The sequence below is a fragment of the Pinus tabuliformis genome, chromosome 5_1, assembly GCF_031772625.1.
Source record: "Pinus tabuliformis cultivar Carrire ecotype Pingquan chromosome 5_1, CPIR1, whole genome shotgun sequence".
Taxonomy (NCBI): Eukaryota; Viridiplantae; Streptophyta; class Pinopsida; order Pinales; family Pinaceae; genus Pinus; species Pinus tabuliformis.
The window spans coordinates 608123845-608143005 of NC_142305.1; the positions used below are offsets into that span (position 1 = coordinate 608123845).

General features: G+C 38.1%; 1 protein-coding gene across 1 annotated transcript; it reads right to left on the minus strand.

The window, feature by feature from the left end:
* Positions 1-2529: 2529 nt before the first annotated feature.
* On the minus strand, positions 2530-3648 carry LOC149166395 (uncharacterized). The gene has a single exon (XM_089430153.1). The coding sequence runs from the start codon at positions 3646-3648 to the stop codon at positions 2530-2532; it is 1119 nt and encodes a 372-aa protein (XP_089286279.1).
* Positions 3649-19161: the final 15513 nt, after the last annotated feature.

Below are 19161 nucleotides of genomic sequence, written 5' to 3' on the forward strand. Positions count from 1 at the left end.
TTGTTTTTGTATGGCAAAGTGTATGAGGTGCTTGGCAGTGCATAGTTCAGCATAGTTATTAGTTCCTCTGCCTAGGTTTATTTGAATTTTGAAGCTGTGTGTTTCATTGAGATATAGTACTGCGCCTCCCCCACAGCCCACCTCTTGTGCAGAACCATCAAAAAAAGCCCATGGTTTGGATTTGTCAATATCCAATTGTTTAATGATGCGAACAGGACCTATGTGTTCTTCATCAGGTATCATGTTGTAATCCGCAATGGTATGAAGAAGGATAGTAGGCCAGTGGGGGGCTCTGAGGTTGAAAATAGCCTGATTCCGGGCAATCCAGATTGCCCAGCATGCAAGAAGCGGAATATTAATGGCCTTCCCCGAGTGTTCTTGGTTCCAGTTCTCCCATGCCTCCATTATGCTATGACCATGCCAGTTTTTCAATTGCGGGAGATGAGAAGAGAGGTCATGCCAAAAATGTAATGTGATGCAGCAATTCAGAAATAAGTGTAAAGTACTTTCTTCCTCCTGGTGACAGAGATGGCAGCGGAAGGGTCCATGGAAGGATCGCTTCATAAGATTGGTGCCCGTAGGTACTTTATCAAAGATTATGTTCCACATGAGCAGTCGAGTACGTGGGGCTGATTTGAGTTTCCATAATGCCTTCCATGTGGGATGGATAATATGAGGCTTATGAGACTCCATGAGCTTTAGATAGCCAAGCTTCGGGGTATATGCTCCATGTTTTGCATAAGCCCAAATGATTTCATCAGGTCCATCAGTAAGTCTGATATGCGCTTGAGTGAGTGCATCCGTGTACTCTGCCCATTCATTGTGCCACTGTGCCGGAATATCTAATGCTTGAGCGCTGGTCCAGGCTTGATGGAGGAAGGAGGAGTTTGCTTGATCACCAATATGCATTATGTATGTGATACCTCTGTCATTAAGATGTCCAATGAGGCCATCTGAGAGTCTGTGAGTATTTCCACATCCAACCCAAGGGTCCAGACCTATTCGGACTGCATTACCAGCCTTGATGCGCCAAGTTAATCCTTCTCGTAATAAGGGTAGTGTGCCGATGACAGCTTTCCATATGATGGATATGTTATGATTAGTTCTCTGTTGACTGCATATCCAATCCAACACATTCAAGGGCCTGATGTATTTTGCACATGCTACCCTGGTCCAGAGTCCTTCAGAGGTGAGAAGTTGCCATCCAAGTTTGGCAGCCAGAGCTCTAGAGAAAAGGTCGAGCCTTTTGATACCCCAACCCCCCCAGCGTTTGGGTTTTGCAATAGTATCCCATTTCACCCAGGCAAAGATTCTGCCAGGCTGGTGGCCCTTCCAAAGAAATTTACTGCAAATATGCTGTAATCTGTTGAGTATGCCCTTGGGTATCCATGTGAGAGCCATCCAGTATACTGGAGTGGCTTCAATCACAGCTTTAATAAGTATCAGTCTGCCAGCTCGAGATAGGTATCGGTGATACCAAACTTGTAGTCTCTTTTCCACCTTGGCTATTAGCCATAACCAATCTGCTATTCTGTATCCATTAGGTTTCAGTCTGAAACCAAGATATTTAATACCTTCTGACAAGGTCAAGTTGTTATAAGGAAATCGCTGATTAGCATAAGCTATTTCATTGATAGAGCATCCAAAAGTAGTAATGGTGGATTTATGAACATTAATCTTCATACCAGTAGCTTGCTGAAAGAGAAGAAATGAGTTATGGAGTATAGTGGAGTCTCCAACGCTGCCATTCAGGAAAATAAGAATATCATCAACAAATAATAGGTGAGTGAGGAAAAGATGGTCTGCAAGTTTGATACCAGATAACTGGTGTCTATCTCGTGCAGATGAAATAATTCTACTCAACCCTTCCATTATGAGTAAAAACAACAGAGGGGAGAGTGGACATCCCTGTCTGAGTCCCCTCTCTGAAGTGAAGAAAGAGGAAGCTTCCCCATTTAGTAAAACACTATAGGATACATCAGTGATACAGCTCATGGTCCATTTGATGAATTCATAAGGGAAGCCCAGGTGAGTGAGCAACAGCCGTAAGTATAGCCAGTTGGTTCTGTCAAATGCCTTGGACAGATCCACCTTGAGGATCATTCCTTTTTGTTTTTTGATCTGCATGGTGTGCATGAGCTCTTGAGCAGTAGCAATGGCCTCATGGATCTGTCTGTGGTGCAGGAAAGCAAATTGTTCAGCGGATATATGATGCGATAGAATGGGCTTGAGACGGTTGGCAATAGTCTTAGCTATAATCTTGTAGAGGCAATTGCAGAGTGATATAGGGCGGAAGTCATCAAAAGTACTGGGGGCATTTGATTTAGGGATGAGAGCTATGAAGGTGGATTTAATGGCTGAGGATATACGACCTCTTCTTCTACTGTCTTCGACTATATTCAGGAGATCATTGCCCAAAAGATCAAAAAATGCAAGATAAAATTCAATGGTCCATCCATCAGGACCAGGGCTCTTATCTTTTTTGAACCATTTCAGGGTAGCTTCTAATTCTGCCATCGTCACTTCCTTCTACAGTTCATCAGCATCTTCTTGTTCAATATATCTGGGAAAGAGCTCAGCCACTCTCATGATTTCCAAGATATTAGCTTCTTCAGGAGCCTTGTAAATGCCTCTAAAATGCTCAGTGGCCAATCTGGCCAGATTCCGCTGTGAGGAGACAGTGACCCCTTGATCATTCTTTAATTCCCAAATAGTGTTAATAACTTTGCGGCCATTTGCAAACTTGTGATAAAATTTGGTATTTGCATCTCCTTCGGTGAGCCATATAGCTCTGCTTCTAAGTCTCCAGCTTTCTTCCCTTTCCTTCAAGATTTGAGTGCGTTTAGCAATAAGGGAGGTGAAATTCTCCTTGCTTTCAGGGGAGGGGAAAGTCCCATTTGATGATTCTTCAAATTCAGCAATGACCCTTTCAGCCTCCTTTAAAGTCAGATTGTCCTGAAGGCGTTTTCGGTGAGCCCAGTTCTTGGTGATCTGTTTGAGTTCTGTGAGTTTCCTTACGAATCCCACTGATATGTCCTCTCCTTCTCTGATGGCATTGGATTGCCAGTAATTATGCACCAATTGTATGTATGAGGGATCTTGTAACCAAGAGGCATTGAATTTAAAAGGGCTCTTAATCTTATGGGTTAGGTCTTCAGCTTCTAAGAAGATCGGCCGATGATCAGAAATGCCTCTCGTTCCAACCCATTGCCGAACTCTGGGGAGATCATTAACTAGGGATTCCTTAATAAGGAATCTGTCCAGTCTTCTTGCAAGGCTTTGGTCTCCACTTCTATTATTTTTCCATGTATATTGGAGCTTGGCAGACGGTATGTCTACCCAGTGATGGTCCTCTAGTAGGCTGGATATGGTATCAGTGAGGGTGTCGACCTGGGCTGAGTGCCCCCATGACTCACTATATCCGAGCGAGAAATTGAAATCTCCTCCAAGAATGATGTTGTCTGCCTGGAACAGCTCTGATGCAAGTAAAGAACTCCAATAATTGGCACGGTCTGTACAAGGGCCATATACATTGATAATCCTGATGTCGTTTACAGCAGAATGAGCACAGATATCAAGACCTATAAACCCTCTTCCTCCAAAAGTGTTCTTGATCTCCGCAACTTTGTTATTAACCCCAATGGCCATTCCCCCAGATCGTCCGGACGCATCCAAAGCATGGAAGGTCCAGGAAGGGAGCCAGACAGAGAGAGTGTGGATGAGGGGTTCTGCTTGACAGAGGGTCTCTTGAAGAAATATGAAGTCCATCTGAGATGTTAGGAGTAGTCTCCTAAGTGCTAGTTTTTTGGCTGAACTAGCAAACCCCCGGCAATTGAAAGAAAGAAACTTCATTAGGGGAGGGGGGATGGGCCATTCCTCGCTCTAAGGGCCCGGAAGATAGTCTGTTGTCGCCCCAGGGCGACTTCTTCATCAGCAGTATGCCTTGCCTTGGTAATGCGGGAGGGTCTGCCCCTGGAATTCTTGAGGGACATAGGCATGCGATTCAGTTCAAGTCCAACTGCATCCGGACCCCTGTCCTTCATGCGGGGGCGGAGGGAATACCGGGGAGGAGACGGTGATGAATTTAATGAAAGGGAGGCCAGAGTCGAAGTGATTCTGGATGGAGGAGCCACCGGTGAAGGGAGTGGAAGGGTGCATGTGAGTGAGGTGTGATTGTGATTATTCAGTGGTGGGGATGCAGGGGATGCAGTGGATAATAAAGAATTGATGGATGCAGATGCAGTGAATTGAGATGATATGCCCAAAGTCATGCATGAAGGAGGAGGAGACGGAGAATAGATAGTAAACTTACCCGATTGCTCCAAGTCCTCTTGATCAGTTGTTGGCTGCAGGTGTGGCGAGGCCGAAGGCGGATCAGAGGGATCCCCAGCATTGTCAGATGGCCCGGCGCTCCCTGGTTCCTCCACGATCTGAGGGCGATCCTGTTCCCCAGAGGTCTGTGTAGGATGAGTCTCAGGGGGTATGTCCTGCGTCTGTGGGACTGCTTCCTCCGAGCCATTCGATACTGATTTCTTGAGGAGAGGGCAATCTCTGTAAAGGTGGCCTACTTGGTGGCATCTGCGACACCTGTATGGTACGCCTTCGTAATCAATGATTTGCTTGCGTTCAGTATCCCTCCACTGTATTGTAATATATTCCAGCAGTCCGCCTCTCGTGTCCAGGTTAATGAGTATCCTGGCGTAGGCCATCATTCCCGTCTGCTGATAGGATTTGTCATAGCCCATATATCCACCAATTGCATTACCAATCCTCTTGAAGATGTCTTCTGACCAGTACTGGAGTGGAAGCCCAGGAAGCCGAATCCATACCGGTCCGATGCCAATTTGCTCCGTCTCAGGGTCAAATAGAGGAGTCCATCTCTTCAGTAGCACCGGAGCATGGTCAAAATGCCAATATGATGATAGGACCCAGTTAGTATGATCAGCACGCGCGAACCGCAGAGCGAACCATCCCCGCACGAAGGTCTGCACAAAGGGGATATCCACCAAATGGTGGCCCCAAACATCCGCTGCCCATTGTTTCAAACGTGCAGCCGAGTAACTTCGGCCCCTGATGCGACCGACCAAAACACGATCAGCAAAATCCATGGCCTCACCCCAGCGAATGTCTTCTTCCAATCTGAGAAATACGTCCTCCTCCCTTGATTTGAAGCACTTGTATTTCCGTTTAGGGCCTCGAGGAGGGGGATGGCGGATGGGGTGCCCAGATGGTGGGGGATTTGCTTGCTGCGATGCCGGGTATCGGGGTGTATAGGAGGGGCCTAGAGGTCCTGAAGACGATGGGAGGCCTGTGAGCGGAGGTACGGCGGTGAAGCTGCCGGATGTGTGCCCGATGGAGACAGGGATGCCAATAGAGGGTCCGGGTAGAGAGGGGTTTTGATAATGGAGGGGTAATGAGCCCGTGACCAGAGGAAGTGAACCAGGGTTAGGGTTGATGCAGCTTGAAACAAACCCTAGGGTTGCCGGAGAGTGCGGGGGTGTGGTAAGAGCAGGCCAAGTCGGCGGGTCGTCCGGGAGGACAACAGGGGGATGCGAATGCGGTTCACTAAACGGAAACGGCGGAAATTGTTCAGGTAAATCCGAGCTGTACATACCTCCGGATGTATCAAGTGGGGTGCGCCAGATGGAGACCCCCTCCAATGGGTCCGCGGAATAATCGACGGCCTCAATATCCTCCATTGCCAGCTGCTCCTAGGATCTGCAGACACCTCGGAACGGAGAGCAAAACCGGGAGAAAACGACAGTTGCAAAATGAAAAAAACGGTCCGTGCAGCTGTTGAAGTTCCGTCACAGGGCGCGCCGTTAGTCACGGGTCGGGGCTCAGTACTCCAAGAAGTTACCAGCAAGTAAAACTGCAGCTCGCGGTTAGGGTAAAGACTGTAACAGGGTTGGACGGATGCGGAGACGGAGGGTTCATGCATTGACTGCAGAAACCCGAAACCCTAACCGAAGCCCTTTCTTACCCCAGTTCGCCCGGACGCCATCTTCCTGTCGTTCTTTTCTCATTCATCTTAATCCTCTACTTCCAAGCCGATACATCTTCAAGATTTTAAAAAGGTATTCAAAAAAATTAAACTGATTAATGGTTCATATGACATTTTTTCATATAACATGTTTTTTAATCAATCAATTTGATAAAATGTGCATAATTATAAATCTCAACTTTTGATTTATGATTATCACTAAAAATATTCTAGAATATTGTGTGAAGGTACCATCCACCTAATAATTATTGATAATTAAATTAAAATTCCTCTTAGAGATTAAATCTCCACCAAATTTGAACATTAAATTCCTATGGATTCAAGTGCTAATGATGTATATTAGGGTAATTGTAAAAATTAAAGGGGTGGTAAACATCTATAGACATTAATTATAATTAAAACATTTATTTTATTTCATGATACATCATCAAGATTTTAAAAAATTATTAAAAAAAAACAAAATTGATTGATGGTTCATACTACATTTATTCATATAATATATTTTTTTAAATAATCAATTTGATAAAAAAAACATAATTATAAATCTCAACATTTGCTCTATGACTACCACTAAAAATATTCTAGAATAATTTGTGAAAGTACCATCCACCTAATAATTATTGATAATTAAATCAAAATTCTAAAAGCCCTGTTCCAAAATAGACACATCTATTCGTATTGTATATTACAAATTCTAAATTATTTTGGAAATAAAAAAGATATGGAATTTATTCACGTTCAATTTTTAAAATATCTTAAAATTTGTAATAAGAATAAAAAAATTTGTAATAAGAATAAAAATAAAAACATCAGAAAAAATTATTCTTTAATATTTTTAAAATGTTTATTCTAATTAATAAATTTTTTTCTATTTTTTTTAGTATTTTTAAAAGTCAATTTTACTTGAAAAATAAGAAATTATTTTAAGATTTTAAGTTTTATTTTTTATACTAATTTGAGTATCCTATTTTTTTTTTTTTTTTCAAAAAATTAAATTCAAACAAATTGCAAAATTGCAAAATTGATAATCTCATTCATTCAAAATTAATATAAAAACAAAAACATTTATTAATTAAATTACAGTTATTGAAAATACTATATTTTAATATCCAAACACATATTTATTACGAATTCCAAAATATTCCAAAATTAAAATACAAATAACCATAGTCAGTTTGATAGTATACAATCCCCCACCTAATGAGATGATCATCATCTACATCGCTGCTTGTGGTTCCTTGTTGTTGACTTTTGAATGGCCTTTGTCTCTTTGTTGTTGAATTCTCAGTGTTGAACTTTGGAAACGTGTACAAGTGGTTATAGACATTTTACTGTGGAACTTTGGAAACGTGTTCAAGTGGCTGTAATTCGACAACGATATAGCACGTGAAAGACTAGGTTATGGGATTTTCAACAAATTCACACTTTGAGGCAACTATTTTGGGTGTAATTTAATTAATGGATGGAATGGATTTTTTGGTTCTAATTTAGAAATATAATATTTGGGAAATATAATTTTTAGTAATATTTTTTATTTTTTATTGTTTAAAATGTGTATTTAACACTGTTGTTTTTAGTGTGATTTTTTGGATTTTCTGGTACTTGAATCTGGTCGAAAAATTTGAGGTGAAATTTTGATTTGTGTTATTTAAATTCGTTTTTTAACTGCGTATTTGGATTCAGCACAGTAAAAAACCCTTAGGACACTTTGATTGTGCGAATTACCCATCAAACTTGTGATTTCAATAAATTGCTACCAAATTTAAAAAATAAAAACTTAAAAAAAATATTTATTTTATCTATTAATTAAATTATACCATTTTTTCTCATATTTCTTTCATAGAACCCTCCCTAATTTTAAAGAGAACCAGGACGTCGTGCTCAATTGCATACATTTATACTTTATTTTATATCAATCTTAAATACAATGGGACCTTCCCGCCAATTTTGATATCCTAAGCTTCTTAAATATTTTTATGTATTTTTATGAAAATATTTGAAATTAAAATGATAGATATTTATTAATTATTATTATTATTGTTTTTAATTAAATAAAATTTATTGATTAATTATTTATATATAAAAAATTTAAAAAATATTAATATTTTTTTTTAATATTTATTTCAATTTTGATATCCTAAGCTTCTTAAATATTCTTATGTTTTTTTACGAAAATATTTGAAATTAAAATGATAGATATTTATTAATAATTATTATTATTTTTAACCAAATAAAATTGGTTGATTAATTATTTATATATAAAAAATTTAAAAATATTAATATTATTTTTTTTTCTAAATATTTATTTTTATCTTGAAAAAAAAAAATGATACATTTAAAAAATGTATGACTCAAATAAATAGTGTAATATTTAAGCTTATAATATTTAACTAAACTTTTTGAGTAAATATACCATTATTATAAAAACTAATAAAAAACAATTTTCCAATTTAATTCTACTAATTTTCTACTACAACAATTAGTAATAAACAATTTTCCAGTTTAATTTTTCTATCCCATAGTATTCATAATTATCTTCAAAATTTTGTTGATAATCCTTTTAGATGATATAGTATGAACAATTTCTGGTGTAATCATACACAATATAATACTTTCACACCTTTCGATAGACGTTCCATCATGTACTATAATATAAATTACCAAACCGTCTTGGATAAAAGGGTCACGAAAGGAGAGCGGAGCGATGGCGGGTTTTCGAAGGGTTTCAGAAGGTCCGTGCTGCGCCGTCGTTGCCCTCAAAGAACAACATTGTTTTGGAACGGCTTGGTGCCTGGCCGCTGGGTTCTCAGTGCTTGATTCTCCCCTTTGGGTTCGGCTCAGATCTTCTGCCGGAAAGGAGTATCATGATTCGAAACAAAGCAAACAGAGTCTGGAGAATTTCTTTCCCTTCTTGGCTCAGGATGTTTTTCTCAGGACGGATCTGGGCACCATTTTTCATTGCACTGGGCGTTTTGCTTCAAATCAGCTGAACTCCAACCAGTTTCGGGTAGCTGCGCTCTCCTCCGCGGGGGCTACGCCCTGGATAGGAAGTATTGTCTGCGTCTATGGGAGTTTCGTGGCGGAAATCAGAGATCCCCTGAAGAAAACCAGAGTATGGCTCGGCATTTTTGTCACTGCCGAAGAAGCGGCCCTAGTTTATGAAAACGCTGCCCGGAACCTCCATGGCGCCAAGACGAAGACCATTTTTGGCCTCTCCCCATTGCATGACGGTAAGCCCCTGTTTATCAAAAGCGTCTCTGCTCAGATACGAGTCCCTCAAACGCGGCCTGGTTTGTGTACCAAGCAAGCGCTGGGCGATCCAGTTCTTAGACAACGCATGGAGGATGCGCGGCAAGTGTTTGACGAAATACCCCTGGCAGCTACTGCACTCTTCCACATGCAGCAGCGGTGTTGCCAGGATCTGGTCATTGTTTCAACTTTGAATCCTCTTTCAGGCAGTCGAGATTCTATTCATCTCCAGGGTGGATCACTGACCTTCAGATCTGGCCTGGATGTACCCGATCCGGACAGCAATCGAAGGAAAAGCCAAAATCCAGGAGATATAGAACCTCCCTCGGAGACGGAGTTGGATGGCTCAGATCTGACAAAAACAGAGCCACCCCAGAATGCCAAATCCGGGTTTCAAGTTTTTGTGAAGACGCCAAAAGGAACCACAATCGTGGTCTGGACTTCTGACAGCGACAGGGTTTCAGATCTAAAGAACAATATCGCCGAACAGACTGGCTACCCGGCTGAGGAACAACATCTGGTGAATGAGGGCAGATCGATGCAGGAATGCAGAACCATGCAAGGATACAACATCAAGTCAGGTTCCACAATCTTTCTCAATATGAGATTACGAGGAGGAGCCGAAAATGCTGGATCTAGCTCACAAAGCAATGGATCATTTAAGGAAGTAGTGAAGGGCAAAGGAAAAAAGCCCACAGCCGTCACGGAACCTCCAGGCCAGTACATTGTAGATCAAATGCTGGAGAGCCCAGCTATCTCCATCGAAATACCAGAGGTAAAAAGTATATATTCAGATCTACAAAAAAATGCAGTTATTTGTAGATTTAACGGATTTTGGCCTAGAACTGATGCACTGTATCAATGGATTCACTCGGTTTGGACAAAAAATTGCCAAATCTACTTATACCCCAAAGGTTTTTTTATAGTATGTTTTGAAACAGAGGAAGAAAAGGAAACAGTTCTCAACCAAGGGCCATGGTTCTGGGGTAGTGCTGGACTCTTCATTACCCCTTGGTTTCCTGATTTTGATGCTAACACCATGGTGGTATCAAGGATGCCAGTATGGGTGAGGATGCATAATCTTCCATTACATTTTTGGCATTCAAAGGTTCTAATAACAATCGGAAATACCTTGGGGAGAATGTTAAAGATAGACGCAGAGAGACACATAAAAGGAATATTTACTTTTGCCAGAATATGTGTCGAGGTAGACCTTAGTCGAGGACTACCTGAGAGCATCATCTTAAACTTCAATAATACTCAGTGGAAACAACCTCTGGACTATGAGAATACAGCTTTCAGATGCCGGGGATGTCAACAAACAGGTCACTTGTACAAGGCATGTCCAAGCCTCAACAAGAGCAAGCAACAACAAAGGAAGCCGAAAGGATGGCAGGATATAGATGCTGCATGGAAGAAGGTAACTACAGCAAAGGATAAAAATCAGGACAAAAAGGACAAGGAGATTAATGAGGAAAAGGAACAAGAGATCCAGAAGGAAATAAACGGAAACAAACGAAGCCACAGTCCTGAAGGATCGGATTCGGATAAGGAGCAACCAATGAGTTCGATGGAAAACCAGCTAGCCGTTATTGACTCCCCTCCCATCATGGATGGTTGGCGAAAAGTGGAGAAGAAGAAGGGTAGGAAGACTTAGGCCAGCTGGTTTTCTTTTTTTTTTGCTGCTTTCCGGGATAGCGGAGCAGCTCATTCTTTTTCCTGTTTTTAGGCAGTGCTATACATTGCGGGCTGTATGATCATTTTTCACACAGCCAAATTGAATGCTTTATGCATCTGCTTGTAACTTTTAATCTTAATAAAAAGTTCGCTTTTTTTCTTTGGAAAAAAAAATATAAATTACCAAACCTATAGACAACAATAATCTAGCTTTTGAAAGTGTGTTGGCCAACTGGTTCAACTTTCTAAAAATATGACATATTTGAATATTGTTTGTGACCTCCTTTAGATGAGTTCCAATTCCGACAATTTTATATTGTGTAGAGGTTGCGTTCATTGCATTCAGTTCATCACCAATGATAAATCATAAAAAACTTGAATATTTTGTATCTCTAGGTCTGAAGCCAACTTTAAAAGTCTTTAAAGCTAGCAACTTTGCCAAGTTGTTTGTTCCTCCTCCATGATTTGCTTTAAAAGTAATGTATCATTCATCTCCAAAGTACAAAGCCCCTCCCAAACCACATACTTGACCTAGCCTCTAATAAGCACCATTAAAAAAACACTGGTTTATTCTTTTATCAATAAGAAATTCCCCAATTATTTGCACATTTCACTATCTCAGATCACCTTTATAGTATGGAAAAGGATATGTGATTTAAGATTTTTTTTGAAAGGCTCAAATAATTGTTCCTCCCTAAACAATAGGGCATTCCAAGATATCTATATTTCGGGCCATAAGACCAAAAACCATAGATGACATACATTCTTCAGTCCCCTCCATGTAGACAAACGTCTCAAACAAGTTTCCATTGAATGTCCCACCTATAAGTTCCTCAATTTCAACTAAGCTTTAACGTCCTTCCAAACCTAACTAGAAAAGGAATAGTGAACAAGTAGATGTGTCCTATCTTTCATTGTCTCTCTACACGAATACCATATACTTGGCCCTTGAATTTGGTGCTTCCAAACTAGATCTTGGGTAACGACCTTATTTTCATAATTAATCCCATGAATATATGACTCTTCACAAGAGGCTTCACCTTCCATATATGTGCCCACCACCACTGAGCAACTAAGTCATCATCCACCATAATGAATTAATAAACAAAACATGTTATATATTGACTTCCAACTTTATTGGCAACCCAAACTAAGTGATCTAATCTCTCATATATTTTCTATGAATATGTCTTATTAAAGTGATGAAACAATTTCATACCATGCCCAATATCCTTGAAGATCTAGGGCCCAGGATGCTTCCCATCCTTGATTCACATATTGATAAGAGCTTCATTAACAAATTGTGAAAGGAAGTATAGATCATGATCAAAGGAATGTGAGATAAGTTTTGGATCTAGAGAAATATGTCTCTATCACACCCCGAAAACATGTACTCTTCCATGTCTATTAGGGTTCCATTGTAGAAATTGCAACGCACCTGTAGGATATATAATATAATATAAAATAAATATAATAGCATTTGAGATCCCAAGTCCACCAGATCCCAAGTCTCATTTTTATCCAAATATGCCATTTCATCAACCATGGACTCTATCCAGAGTTTTTCAACCTTTGAACCTACTGCCTCCCGGACAATTCTAGGATCATCATTAGTAATAGATAAAGTAAAATTTGAACAGAAAGCAGATGGACTATACCTTTCTAGTTGCCTTCTTTCTCTAACTTATCTTCTCACGGCTGGAGTTTGTGGGTCTTCATCCTCTGATTCTTGTTCTACTGTAGAGTCTGATTCCCTCCTTTAGCTCAAACTCTATCTTCTCAGGTTTCTTTAGTAAGAGTTCATGTTTAATAACATATTTCATCTCTTTAAACACAACATCTCGAATGTACACAACCTTCCTTGTTTCTAGTTTCCAGAACTTATAACCTTTTAAACCACCCTTATACCCAATAAAGATGCACCTTTCAGATTTAATATCTGACTTGGTTATTTTCTCCTTTGGAACATGTATATATGCATCATAACCAATTACCCTCAGATGTGAAAGATATGGTTTCTTACTTATCCATACCTCATGTGGAGTCTTATCCTCCAATACTGATGAAGGTGATCTATTAACCAGGTAACATGTAGTCTCCACCGCCTCTGCCCAGAATTATTGTCCTAACCCGACACCACTAAGCATGCTTCTTGCCTTTCCCATTAACATCTTGTTCATTCTTTCTGCAACTCCATTTTTCTCAGGTGTGTATGGAGTAGTCTTCTTCCGTGCTATACCACACTTCTTACAAAACTCTTCAAATTACTTCTTGCAGAACTCTCCACCATTATCTATCCTCAACACCTTTATATTCTTCTATGTCTGGTTTTCCACTAGAGCCTTAAACTCTTTCAACCTATCAAATATTTCTGATTTCTTACCAAGGAAATATATCCATGTATTCCTTCAAAAGTCATGTATAGATGATACATAGTACACAGACTTACCCATCTTGGGAATTGACGTAGGTCCAAACACATCATTGTGCACAAGCTCTAATATCCCTTTTGCCCTCTTATCACCAGAGGGGAAAATCACCCAATTATGCTTCCCATATAGACAATGTTCATAGAAATCAAAATCTAGAGAGCAATTAGACATATCTTCTACCATACCATTACCATGAAGTAATTGAAGGCCCTTCTCTCCAATATGCCCAGGCCTTTGATGCCATAGCATGGTCTTTTCTCCAAAGACCACTAGCTTTTCTGCTCCACTTTCAGGAGCCACAAAATTGTTGGATCCATCAATAACAATGCTACCCAAATGCTTGTACAGAGTTCCAATATGAACTCCCCGCATCAATACCAGTGCTCCCCAAACCATCTTGCAGGTATCTTTCTCGAACAATATTTTTTCACCTGCATCATCCATCTTTCTTATAGAAATTAGATTTCCAGTCAATGCAGGAATATGAAGAACACTCGGAAGTGTTATAATCCTTCCACCTTGAAACTTTAACTTGACTTTTCTGTGTCTGACAATTCTATCCTTCCTGTAATCCCCTATGAAGAAATCACCACCATCATATTTCTCATACTTGCAGAACCACTCCCTATGGGAAGTGAAGTGAAAGGATGCACCTTAGTCAATCAACCATTCCTCATGATCTACATGTGTAATTGAAGAATAAGCCAAGTACACATCCCCACCTTCATCTGAGGTGATTTTCACCTCTGCAGAAGGGGCATCATCAGATCTCTTTCCTTTCTCATGATATTTAGATCTACAGTCCTTTTTGAAGTGCCCTAATTCTTTTCCACATTTCCAGCACACCTTTACAGGTTTTCCTGGAGATTTAGATCTCCCACTCGAGGACTTATTTTTGTTTATGTTTTGGGTTCGTCCTCATACAGAGAAGGCATCTCCATTCTGACCCTCCATATTTTTCTATCTCATCTCCTCCAACAACAAGGATGAGACTATTTCATCAAACTTCAAGGTAGTTCTATTGCAACCTATTGCAACAACCAAACTATCTCATGAATCTATTAGAGAACACAACAAACTAATGCACTTATCTTCATCTGAAATTTTAATATCAACATATAACAACTGGCTTACCATAGTATTAAAGGTGTTCAAATGCTCTGTCACTGAGTCTCCATCCTTCATCCTCAGGTTATACAAATTTTTACGTAGGAACATTTTGTTCACGAGAGAGTTAGATTGGTACAACGCCCCTAACTTGTCCCAAAAATCCTTCGTCCTAGATTCCCTTGATACATTCAAAAATACTGAATCTCAGATACACAACTATTTTGTGCTCTTTGCTTTCCGATCGAACTTCACCCGTTCTTCATCTGACATTGTCGTTGGTTTAGCACCTGAATTTACCATGATCCACTAATATTTATCCACTAGCAGATCCTCCATCTTGAGTTTCCACAACTCAAAACTCTAACCATTAAATTTCTTGATCTTTGTCTTTCCATTGTTCGCCATCTTCTTTCACTGCAAGAATCGATCCCACAGATCTCCCATTGAATAGGGTCTACCACAGGCCCAAGAAAAACCCCTCAGTAGCAAAGGTGTCACCTTGAAGACTAAACAACTCTGATACCAAATGTAGGTTTTAACCCTGTACAAAAATTACCTGCATACGAATTCTAAAAAATAGAAAATAAACAAAGGCGAGAACATAAAACATAAAACAAAGACATACAAAGATTTTTCTCTGGATCCCAAAACCGGGAATACTAGACTGATTTTTCATTATGTTCCTTTCAGTGTTACAATACATAGATATACATGTCGAAGCATTCATAAACCCCAATCCATTAACCATGGATTAGAACATAATCGTAGTTCTCTTGACCGGATCTACAAAATACAATGGGTTGAAAACCATCATGCCCAAAACCATGTGCAAAACCCATGCACAAAATGATAGGTAGGTCAGCTCACATAATATAGGGCCAAAAAAAAAATCCTGGGACGACTGCTCCAGACCCTGTGCACGGGGGATAATGCCCCCCTCAAACACCCCAACAAGGGGGCCTGCACCTAGCGCAACGAACAATAGAAGAGTTATCGCCCCCCCGTGAGTGTGACTAGTCGTGGAAAGAATATAACACCAACAATGTCATGGCCACTTTTGAGATAATATGTATTCTTCCCCTTTTATTTTGATGAGACAAACTTGTGAGCCCACGCACAAAATTTTTTCACAACAAACACACTTATTGCTCAATTTTATGATAGGTGAAGGAATACATTATTTAATAGGAATATAAAGACCTTTTTCTTTGGAGGGAGGAAGAGGATTATTTCTTTTGATTTTCTCAAAGAATACAAAGGCTTATGGTGGGAAAATCATGCGACATACATAATAATGGAGCTGAAGGTAAGAAAACACCAGCAATGGCTTGCGGAATTATGAAAGATCATTGAGGTGTGTCAAAAAAATCGTTTAGATAACTTGTTAAAAAATTACAATTCATATATGGAGATATTAATGAAATGAAATATAGTTAACCAAGATTCTATCTTATTAAATATATCAAATAAGATATTTTTTAATGTGATTTTTTATTTTTTATTTTCTTTCTGAAGATTGTTTTTTCTTCACAATTAATATAAATCATGTTTTTATATAACCTTTTTTATTGAATCACATGCAACAACTGTCATGAAAAAAATAATCAAGTATTTAGTAACTACTTCAAAGGATCCATTTGAAAATTCAAACTTCCATGACCTAAGGGCTTATTCAAAACATAATGAAACTACTAGTTGAAGAGATATTGGTTGTTGTGAGAAATAAAAACATACAAAATGGTTAAATGACCAAGATGCCTTGGTGGAGTATCTTTATCATCAATAATTACATCCCATTCATTAATGGTTGGCTCATCAATAGGTAAAGTGGGGTCTAACCCATCATTATCTTATCTCTCATGCAAATTCTCCATGGAAATGGTCAATTTTGTAGGATCACCCCCCCACCCCGTTGACCCCTAACCTTCCAAAAATATCTACATATTGATTATCTCAAGCACCAACTACAATAACATTTGGCTACCCAATGAGAAATAGCTAAATTTGAACCTCAATTAGACTAAACCAAATAACCAGTGGTGAACTTTATTTTGAAGCAATCCATTGAAACATATTGAGCTAGGCCACTAGTTTATAATGTAATATGTGTGCATGTGTATGCACACATGCACAAACATGCACACACTCAAAAACTAACCACAATAATGGCTCACAGTCCTAAGAGACTTGACTTGATTTGAAATTAAGACATATGGCCTCCCCATTAGTTAACAATGGTTGGTAAGCTAGAGGGATTCTATCATATTTGAACATATGGCCTCCCAATCATTAGCATGCATTGGATGAATAGTTCAATTGATTGAGCTAACCATTATGGATTATTTTCTAGGGAAATATCGAGGGATACCATCCACTTAATGAATATATAGATGGAAAATGACTTAATTACCAATGATAATAGTGGTTGATAACATAAACAGACTTGATCAAATTTGAACATATTGCCTCCCCACTAGTAACACACTTTAGGAAAATAGGTCGATTGATTGAGATAATACCCAGGGACTTTTTTTCCAAGAAAAACCTCAAGGGATCCCCTCTTGTTCCCTAGAATATTTGGATGGAAGTTAACTCAACAACGACTAGTACGAAATGGCTAATTAGTTACTAAAAAAATGACTAAAAATTACATATAAATGACTATTTTTCGGTCGGTGACCAATAATAGCCAATTTACAATATCTTATAATGAGACCAAATTTTAGTCGTTTTTAGCTTAGTCATTAATTAATTGTCTCAATTTTGTTGTCTAGTAGTATATTTAGTCATTAATTTGGCCATTGATTGTCACAATTAATGACCAAATATACAACAAAATATATTACTAAATGATCACCTGAGAAAACCAATTAATGACCAAAAAAATATGACCAAAATGTTCGTCATGTTATAAGACATTGTAAATTAGCTACTAATAGTCATATATATGCAAATTTTAGTCATTGTTTGAAACCAATTAATGACCAAAGAAATATGACTAAATTTTGGTCATGTTATAAGATACTATAAATTAGCTACTAATAGTTGTATATATGCAAAATTTAGTCGTCATTTGTAATCACAAATTTATCATTTGCTGTAGTCATTCATCCTTTTTTGTAGTTTCATATTCATTATATAAATGACTACTTTAGTAGTTTATATTCATTTCTTTTACTTTCATTAACAATCGTTATAAACAGATAATTTAGTCGTATATTCATTTTATTTGTGTTCATCATTAATAAACATAAACTACTAATTTAGTAGTTTTAGATTGATTTTATGTGTTCATTATTAATCAACATAGATTAATTAGTATGATTTTGCAACTAAATTTAAAAAATTAAAAAAAAAATAAAAAAAAAAAATGCCACACAATGTACATGTTCATCTAATATGAAAATGCAAAGTTACATTCATTCCTAATGAGAGAAAATGAATAAAAGGTGTTTTTCTTCCTCTTTTATTTTGTAAGCCAAAATGTTAATTACAATACTAAGTAATATCAAGTGCAATTATAAATAATTCCAACCACATAAATTATATTATATAAAATATCAAGTATTACAATATGAGTTTCCAACGTAATATTTGTTGGAGTACAATTTACACGTGAAATATTGTTTCATCACTTGAAAACATTATCACTGTGTTGCCAAAGCATTGTAGGTGAATTCACCAACTCTGAAGACTTGACCATCAGTCTCTATGTGTGTGTCTTATGCAGGATATTGGCTCTACGGGTATGACTAGACCAATTCTCTTCTCTCTCTCTTTAATTTGAATTTTGTTGCTCTAGTGTTATTGCTTTCCTCTTTCTTCAATCCTGCTTCTTACCATTAATACTGAGTTCTTTTTCTGGAAAAAAATAGATAGAATGCATAGTATAAGACGTGAAAGTTGATGAACACTGAAATATAAACTAAAGTAGACTATAAAGGATTTATATGATATATACCTCGACATCAGCAATATTGTTAATTCCATTTTTCCCCATAAAAGCAAGAAACTCTAACAAGTTTTCTACAGTTGGACAATAGTGGCCACTATGTGGCTAGATGACATGTATAAGCAAAGCAAATAAAACGTCACCTTAGAATAAATGTTCCACCTACTTTGTTCTCAATCTACAACATTTGTTGATGAAATGTTATTTTCAACTAAAGTAATAAATGCAAATAGATGCACACATTTCTATCCCAATATTTTGAATTCCCATGCATATGGTACATTGAAATTTTGATTTTATGCAACATAATCAAATATAGTAGAGCTAGCAATTTATACTAAGAAAATCTCATGCTCCACTTTTGTAGTTGTTTCATTTCCTCTAGTTATCTTTAAGAAGCAATGACACTTCAACAAAAAAACTGGTCAGTAGAAATCTAATGGGTGGAGAAAAGTATCGTGGACACAAGATTACAACAAGAAACTAAAAAAGAATAAGACAAGACTTTGTAAATTGTGATCCTAATTGGGAATATAACTTCAATATAGTAATCAATTGTCAAATTACTATTCCAAGGGAAAAGGAATCCAATTCCCAGAAGCCAATAAATGATGTATGCCCATTGTTTTCCCTGTAATTAATTGAACAAGATTAGCACATGCAATTTCCATTTAGAATCTCTAAAATGATTCTATAAATATTCAAAACAAACTTAATGTTACTCATTCATTTTTCTC